This window comes from Sinocyclocheilus grahami, unplaced genomic scaffold (genome assembly GCF_001515645.1).
Source record: "Sinocyclocheilus grahami isolate Dianchi unplaced genomic scaffold, SAMN03320097.WGS_v1.1 scaffold2345.1, whole genome shotgun sequence".
Lineage (NCBI taxonomy): Eukaryota > Metazoa > Chordata > Actinopteri > Cypriniformes > Cyprinidae > Sinocyclocheilus > Sinocyclocheilus grahami.
In genome coordinates, this window is record NW_015507524.1 from 32844 (window position 1) to 42414 (window position 9571).

Genomic DNA, 9571 nt, shown 5'->3' on the forward strand with positions numbered 1-9571 from the left:
TTACGGTACTGTTCTGTCACTTAAGTCTGCTATTAATAAACTTCTGCAAATGGATTCTAACGCCGCCTCAGCTTCGTTGTTACAGAATACTTTGCCTCAACTGAATCCAGCGGAAGTTTCAAACTTGCAAGTGGCTTTCGCCTATCAAAGTGAGGTATTAAAGGGTTACCAAGATCAACTTGCTAAACTCCAGTCTGTCAATGAGCACCTGACTCAATACATCCAGTCTCGTCCATCGCCCACACCGAAGACGGTAAGCTTTGCATTACCTGATAAATTTGATGGATCTGCGGAGCAATGTAGAGGCTTAGTTCGTCAAGTCAAGATTTACTTTGATAACCAGGAAGACAAGTTTGAGTCAGATGAAAAGAAATGCGCTTTCATGATGACGTTATGATCTGGCAAGGTGATCAACTGGGCTGCAGCAGTTTGGGAAACGGATGTGCGATTTAGAAGATCTTTTGATTACTTCCTCCAACAACTGTGAGAAGTGTTTGAATATCCCGCTGGGGGCAAGGATATAACAACGCAGATTCTACAAATGTCACAAGGTAACCGTACTGCTGCCGAATATGCCATCATGTTCAGAATGTTCGCTGCTCAGAGCGGATGGCATGATGTTTCACTGAAAGCCGTGTTCCAACAGAGCCTCAACACTGATCTGCAGGCAGAGCTGACTTGTAAAGGGGAGAATTTATCGTTTTCTGACTTTGTGACTGTTACCATAAAAATTGACAACCTGATGAGACAAGTCCCGAGACGAAAAAATGCAAGATGATTTGAACACGTTTCGCCGGCCGTCACTCAACCTATGACAACATCAACCACCAAACCAAGTGATGAACCGATGCAACTATGTCTTTCTAGATTATCTGAGGAGGAAAGGATGAGATGACGTCAACTCCGACTATGCTTTTACTGTGGTGAAGCAGGCCATTGCAGTCAAGGGTGCCCACACAAGGCCCAAACAACCTCTCGGGTAAATATTGAACACTTTTCACTTTTAAGCAACAAGTCATTCAAGCTCCCTATTAAACTAAAGACTGGATATATTACTAGTTCATTAACAATGATGATCGAGTCTGGAGCAGCTTTGAACCTCATTAACAAAGATCTCATCAAAAAAATATGACATTCCTACCCAACCATGCAACCCTCCCATCAAGATCAAATCTGCAGACGATAACTCAATTGGAGAGGGGATTACCCATCAGACCAAGCCATTAACACTCCAAGTTGGTTTGTTTCATCAAGAATTAATCTTGTATGTCTTTGACTCCCCTAAACTCAAAGTGATCCTCAGATTTCCATGGCTATCCATTCATGACCCCATCATTTCCTGGCATCAGGGTGAGCTGACAAGTCGTCCACTTTCTGTGAGAATGGAGGGTTAAGGCCTTGTATTGATTATAGAGGACTAAACAACGTCACAGTGAAATTCTGCTACCCCCTTCCACTGGTTCCTTCAGCCCTAGAACAGCTCCGTGAGGCTACCATTTACACCAAACTTGCCCCAAGGTGTGCATATAACCTGATCAGAATCAAAGAGGTTGATGAATGGAAAACTGCCTTCCTCACCACTAGGGGATATCAGGTTATGCCGTATGGGCTTGCCAATGCTCCAGCTGTTTTCCAGTCATTCATTTATGAGATTTTCCGAGACCTTCTGAACCAGTACGTAATAGCCTACATTGACAACATCTTGATTTACCTAAAGTCTAAAAATGAACATATCAACCATGTCAAGACCGTCCTCTCTCGACTAATAGCAAACCAACTGTACAACAAGACAGAAAAATGTCAGTTTCATGTCAGACAGACTTCATTCCTGGGTTACCATATCAGTCACCAAGGAGTAAAAATGAATGTATCCAAGGTCAAGGCAGTCACAGAATGGCCACAACCATCCACCGTAAAAGAGCTTCAAAGGTTTCTGGGGTTTGCCAACTTCTATAGACGCTTCATCAGAGATTACAGTATGATTGCTTCCCCTCTGACATCCCTCCTGAAAGGAAAGCCTTCGAAGTTGAAGTGGACTGAGGATGCCAGCCAGGCATACAATACATTGAAGGAAAGGTTTACAACAGCCCCCCATCCTGAAACGTCCTGACCCCAATCTTCCATTTGTGGTGCAGGTTGACCCTTAGGACTGTGGAATCGGAGCTGTGCTCTCCCAACGCCATGGCCAACCCGGTAAACTGTATCCATGCGCATTCTTCTCAAGAAAGTTAACTGCAGCTGAAAGGAAATATGATGTTGGGAACAAAGAGCTCTTGTCCATGAAAGCAGCCATCGAGCAATGGAGACACTGGTTAGAAGGAGCAGTCCACCCCTTTCAAAGTAATAACTGACCACACAAATCTAGAATACATCAAGAGTGCCAAACGACTAATCCCACGCCAGGCTCGCTGGTCCCTTTTTTTCACCCAATTCCAGTTTACGGTGACATATCGCCCAGGCAGTATAGTAAGATATAAGAATAGTAAGGCAGCTGCTCTATCCAGGCAGTATGATCTCCACATTGAAAGCATCACACCAGAATGCATACTCCCACCTTCTATTGTCATCGCTCCTATCACCTGGGACATAATGGAGGAAATACAAAGGGAACAACTTCAAGAGCCAGCACCTGTCAACTGCCCACCAGACAAACAGTATGTTCCACAAAATCTACGTCACAGAATAATGCAATGGGTCTACACTTCTGTCAGCTCTGGCCATCCAGGAATATCCTGCACTCTTCACTTACTGCAAAACTCATTCAGGTGGCCCTCGATGACCAAGGATGTCACTACTTGCAAGGATGTCAAAACCTGTCAAGTCTGTGCCCAATCAAAGACCCCCAAGGAGTTACCTTCAGGTCTCCTCCAACCACTGCCCATCCCACAATGTCCCTGGTCCCATCTATCTATTGACTTTGTCACAGACTTGCCTCTGTCCAACGGCTTCACTGCTGTCCTAGTTATCACTTACCGTTTCTCCAAATCTTGTCATCTGGTTCCTCTAAAAGGACTCCTTACAGCCATGGAGACGGCACAAACACTGTTTCATCATGTCTTTCAAATTTATGGTATACCAGATTATATCGTCAGCGACAGAGGAACCCAGTTTACGTCCCAAGTTTGGAAAGCTTTCTGCAAACATCTTGACATCAACATAAACCTCAGGCAAATGGACAAATCGAACGATTAAACCAGGAGATAGGCAGATATCTTCGTCCATATTGTAGCCGAGAACAACACCGCTGGTCTGAATTCCTTCCATGGGCTGAATCCGCACAAAATTCATTTACACACTCATTCACTGGTTTGACTCCCTTCCAGTGCGTCCTTGGGTATCAACCCCCTTTGTTCCCGTGGACTGGCGAACCCTTATCGGTCCCTGCGGTGGACGATTGGATCCGACGTAGTGAGAGGTTGTGGGACAGAGCACACGTACATCTTCAGAGAGCCGTGAGAGTACAGGAACTCCAGGCCAACAGACGACATTGCCCACATCCTCCCTACCAACCAGGACAGTGGGTCTGGCTCTCTACGAGGGACCTCAAATTGCGGCTACCAAGTAGGAAGCTCAGCCCCAGGTATGTTGGTCCTTTCAAAATTCTAAGAAGAATAAATGAGGTCACATACTAGTTAGAGCTTCCTGCTAACTATCGCATCTCTCCATCCTTTCATGTTTCGCTCCTCAAACCGATCCACGAGGGGGTTCTGTAACACCGCACCAGCAGAGGGAGCCCTAGCCTGAGTACTGACTGTTTACCGCTCCCTCTGCTTCTACGCTCATTTTCTGTTTGATCAGTATTTAGCAAGAGACTGTGTATTTGCCCATTGCGAAATATTGCCAGTTTACCTGCCTTATCGAGCGTTTCCATTGTTTTCTGCCTGCCTGTTCTGTGTATGATTCTGCCTGATTACCTGCTTTACATTTGTTGGATTACCCCTTTGCATTGATAGCCTGATTCAGACTGATGACTGTGTTTGGACCTTTTGCCTGCTTACTCGTCTCTGCCTTTTGGATGTGTATGTTGATGGATTGGACTGCTGTTGTGGTATTGACTTTCTGCCTGGCTTAACGTTTCTGTCACTTAAGTCTGCTATTAATAAACTTCTGCAAATGGATTCTAACGCCGCCTAAGCCTCATTGTTACAGAAGGCAACAGATAGAAAATATGACTATGCAAATTAATCAACTGAATTTAATTATTTATATACTAGTTTTACACAGGGCTCAAAATTAAAACATATGAATTTAGTAATTTTAAAAGTTGTATATATTAAAGCTTATCTATATGTATATACATTTAATGAATTTTAATCCTATGCTTAAAATGAATTGCCACTTCATATAACAGGCCTAATTATATAAATATATATTATATTCATATAGTTATAAACAATTATAATTTATATAATATATAAATATAAATATAAATATATAAATAAAATATAAATTATAATGTAAATATGTAGCTGCAAACGTCTGGGAATTTTGTCTCTAAAATTCTTTGACTCTAAACTGCTTTAATTTGTAGTGAGAGATAAAGGAGGGGTGGCTTTGTTGCATCAGATATATGGGACTTTGTTTCACAACTGATTGGTCCAGTTTGGGTTTGCGATCTCTAACTCAGAATAAAACCTGCTCCAGAGCCAAGTTACCATGGTGACAAAACCCGCTCAAAACTAACCCACCTTCTTGAGCCCGAAAACTCAGAGTTTGCTCAAACTAAACGCAAACTTACCTGAGTAAAAACTGAAACCAGCTTCGTGATACAGGCCACTGATTCACTAAAAAGAACTTATAGGGTTTTGTTTACAAACAAGGGCGCTTGTCTGTTTCTGCTGTAAAACGTGAACTCGCGATGCACTGACCATGGACAATACCGGCTTTTGTGACAAAACGTGTTTAGGGTTCAGAATGTTCTATATGTAGAGAATAACACACTGCAATCAGTTTATTTGTTAAAACATGGCATTTATCGGTTTTTGCTAATTAACTCTTCACTTGTCACCTTCACTCATTGTCCATGTCATGTGTTGAATAGGGATGTAATTGTTTTAAGGTTCTTATTCAATGCATTGCAAAAATATAAAGTCAGGACTTTTTTATATTTTTAAATTACTTTATATTTCACTTAACATTATCATCATCTGTAGACTCTAGCATCTTAGTAAAATAATTACACACCCTGCTTAGCATGCTTTTTGGAGATCTAAACGGCCCCATTTGATTTATACCTATTTATCATTGTTTTGTTCATCTTTTATGCTGTCTTTATATTCAGACCTTTGAAGCATTTAGAACCCAGTGACACATTTACCATGAAAACTACATGGATATATTATGAAAAAGGGCAGTAGTTGGTTTAATTACTCACCCCATGTGTTTCTCCTGTTGCTGACTTTCTAATGTCCTTCATTCTTTCTTCATTGATTTTGGGTTCAGTTTCTTAAAGGTAGCATAAAAAAGTGTCATTTGAAAGAATGTCTTTTAACAGCTTAGAACAGCTTTTAACAGCTTAATTAATATTGTAAAATGCATGCTATGTTACATAGCTGTCTGTTTAAATTAATGCACAGTTCAGTAAACAAAAACAAGAAACCTGATTTTATAATCCACAATACATGCACCAAAATAAATAATCTGATTAGTGTTGCAAAGTCAGATTCATTTCTGTTAATTGACTAACCCTAACTATTTGTTTCAATTATTTGTTTTAAGAACATGATTGTTTAACATATATAGCTATCAGTTTGGAGGAGAACATGTTTTTCAACACACTTTGGTTGAGGGGGCAATTCTAACTATTAACTTATTAGCTTTTAGCATGCGTATTATTAGCATATTGGGTAGGGGTGTGGGATATCACAATTTTTGATTGTGGACGATTCAAATGTCTCCACGATCTGCTTTGGAAGAAATATCGAAGTATCATGCTACAGCGCACATCAGTTGCAGTTCTGGTGCCTCCATCACAATATACTGTACAACGCCACATACATTTACATCAAATGTTAACTCTGCGGCAGAGTTACACTGCACTTATTCCAAATCATAAAAGTGCATTATTTGAATGTGAACTAAAAAGCCTGTCAAACAGCGCTTGATTCCTGGACTAAGTTATCTTTCGTGTCTGATTGTGCTTATGCTGTCAAAAACACACACGGTTTACATACAAACACAGTTGGTTATGTCTAAAGTTAAAATAAACAGTTGAGAGAAAAACGGATGCGTGCAGGTTTTAAAGCGACAGCAGACTGATTAAACATGCTGCCGCTTGTCTTTTAAGGGATAGTTCACCCATTATGTACTAACTCTCATGCTGTCCCAAACCTGTATTAATTTCTGTCTTGTGCTGAACACAAAATAATATATTTTTTGTATAATTTCAGAATCTAGAAGCAATGCATAATTTATACAGTGAAGTGTAGTGTTTTATTTTTATATTTATTCATTCCATTTCTTGAATGCTACTGCTAAATACACCTACTGTACCTGAAAAATAAAGCACTGTTTGTCTCATTTGTATAGTATGTATATTTGTAATGTTTAATATTTGTAATATCCTTGTTCTTATTTTTTAATAACAAAGATAAAATAATGGCAAAGATTTTTATCTTCACCCACTTTGGCCTAAATGTCTGCCATTATTTTTTATTTTATATTTTGTTACCTTGTAAGGTTTGTTTTTAAAATAGGGAAATTAGTTTAGCTGTACCAAAGACTATAGAATACCCAAGACATGTCACTCGTATAGTTTTGAATGGGGAAAATACAATGCTCAATATGGCCGCTCAATTGCATGAAGCCCCGCCTTCTTAATGATGGAGCCAATCGCTAATAGGTAAAATCAGCGCGTCACTGCAGCTGCCGTTAGAAGTCCCGGTTGTTATAGAAACAGTCAGCGTTTTGAGACATGCGCTCAGGACTGCGCATGCGCACTGGCTGATCTAGCCTGAATAATACGCTTTTTATAACGCTATTTGAGCAAAATAAACAACATTTATGACACAGTTGATATCCGATTTCTTTGGTGATTTCAAAAAGGAAATTTAATCGCAAGCATAGTGAACAGTTTTGTAGAATTTGATGTTTCCCCATTCAAAGAGATAGGAGTTGCACTTGCATGCCCGAGAGGCATTTCAAAGATGACTGCCGAGTGACATCACTTGTCTTAAAGTGACTTTGGCTGTACTGCTCAGACAGCTTGCAAAATAGTAAAACCAACAACCAAAATCGTGATTTTCCTGAAAAACAATCGTGATATGATATTTTTACCATATCACCCACCTGGGTTTTTATTAGTACTTATAAAGCACATATTAATGCCTTATTCGTCATGACCATATTTTAGATCTCTTAATCCACCCCTTATCTAAACTTAAGGAACAAAACATTAAAAACATTAAAAAGGGTTTCGATCAGGCAAGAGGTAGGGCCGCGTAAATATTGGAGCAGATTTCCAGCAGTGGAGAAACTCAAGGAGCGGGAAGGCCTGGAATCAGATGCCAAGGTTGCTTTGTGTCTTCCTGATAGGTGAGTTACGTTGATTTTGCTTTTTCACACAACTATTCTGTGTTGGTTTTCGCTTGAATATGCAGATTCCGCCATCGTCCCAGGGTTGTGTACGTATGTGTGGGGTGGAGTTATCAAAAAAGGGGCGAGGTCCTGTTGGGGTATGGGCGTGTTTGTTTTGGTGCTTTCAAATATCAACATCGTTTGGAAAAATTTGCTTAGTGCACCTTTAACTAGCAACAAATTAGGAGTTTATTGAGGCAAAAGTCGTAGTTTATAGTTAGTTAATAGTGAGAATTGCCCCCTAAACTAAAAATGTTACTCCCTTTTCTAATTCATGTGTATTTATTAACAATATTAGTTATTTTATATATATCTTCAGTATTAAAAACTGATTATTAGATCTTTGTTGTATATTAAATAACTCAACAGATCAGTATCAGTAAACCAACATATAAATGTATTAACATTAGTTATCAGTCACAGTTAATCAAAACTATAAAACTATAACACACTACTGTTAATTGACTTACTGTCAGGGCAATCCAAATCTGGACTACTGTCCACTGTAAAACACACACACACACACACCCACCATGAAATGAAAAAGCAGTACTAGCAATTTAAATCTATAAACTGCTCTGTTTCAGTCAAATACTTACTTTTGGGGCGTCCATCCATGCTCTTGCTCCTATCCCGTCTTTCCCTGGTCTTCCAGTCACCGGCTGCAGAGAGAAAAGCATAACAACAAAGCTAATTAAATAACTTATTTACTGATTTTGTCTCTAAATTTTAAAAGAGCTGGAAATACCAATGTGATCTCACAGGAATTCGGTGTGTTAATTTTGAATATACTATTTAACAAATGTACTACTTAAAGCAATTTGATGGATTAGTGTATTAGTGATTAGTGATGGATTAGTAATGGCAAGGGCTTTTAATCTTAAGGGCAGTCATCTTAAGTGAGGAGAGGTTGTGTGGAAAGACCTTTATGAAGATTAACGTAGCAACATCTGTGATTTAGGATATCTTACAGATGTCAAACAAATTGCAAACAAATTGAGTATTAAAATTACTTAAATTTTGCCAGCTGTCTATATGGATGATATACCATCATATATTTTTACAAATTGGGCAAACAAGACAGAGACAATGGTTTACAAGAAAGAGAACAATGGCAGATTTTTTTCATGAAAAAAACAAAAAACATTTATACCCCTTAATATCACTATGTGTAGACACACATAGCATTTTTGGGATACACCATGGACTTAATTTATTGATGCAGCCAAATTTGTTGATTTGTGTCCTGCTCCATCATTTTGAGTTACTCTGACAGAAATTAGGGATGCACAATACTGCCCTTGTGTAATCAGTAAAATGCTCCACTACCAAAAATGATACCATGCAGTGTTTGTACATTGTTTGTGTCAAGACAAAGAAACGCTGACATTAGAACAAACATAATTGATATTAAGGATGTCTATGAAGTAAATGTATGTATTAAATAGAATATTAATCCAGTATTTATGTATGCATAGATGCAGTGCATGTGTCACGTCCATGTACTGTTTTGGTGTTTGTTTTCCTCTCCCACGTGTTCGATGTTCCCTCCTGTGACCTAGTTTCTCCCTCGTGTTGATTGTGTTGTGATTTCAGGTGTTCCCTCTTTAGTTTCCATGGTTTTTGATTAATCACTCCACCTGTTTCAGTTCTCCCTGATTACTTTCCCTGTGTTTATTAGCCCTGTGTTTTCCTGAGTCTGGTGTCTAGTCTTAACAGTCAATCCCTGTGTGCTACGCGTGTGTTCCCATGTATTTGTAAATAAAGTCTGATTGCTCTGGATTCTCCCCATGTCTCCTCGCTCCTTCGTCTCCTCGCAGTAGGCGCACCGTGACAGAAGACTAGACCAGCAAATATGGATGAACGAGACATGTTCGTCGCCATGAGCCACGACCCGCTCACCTACGTGAGGGCATTCATGCTGCTCGCCCTTGCCAGCTCCTTCGATGGAGAGAGCCTTGTGACACTGTTCCGGCTCGGGGTCACTTACCATCAA

At 39.6% G+C, this 9571-nt stretch overlaps 1 protein-coding gene across 1 annotated transcript in view; it reads right to left on the bottom strand.

Annotated features, from left to right (window-relative positions):
* LOC107574799 (interferon-induced very large GTPase 1-like) overlaps window positions 1-9571 on the bottom strand; it is a 42508-nt gene that overhangs the window by 10092 nt on the left and 22845 nt on the right. The window contains exons 3-5 of the mRNA XM_016261237.1: window positions 8175-8237; window positions 8046-8078; window positions 5375-5445 (exon numbers count right to left, since the gene is read on the bottom strand). Of these exons, the coding sequence (XP_016116723.1) occupies window positions 5375-5445; window positions 8046-8078; window positions 8175-8237 (167 nt within the window). The remainder of the gene's footprint in view (window positions 1-5374; window positions 5446-8045; window positions 8079-8174; window positions 8238-9571) is intronic.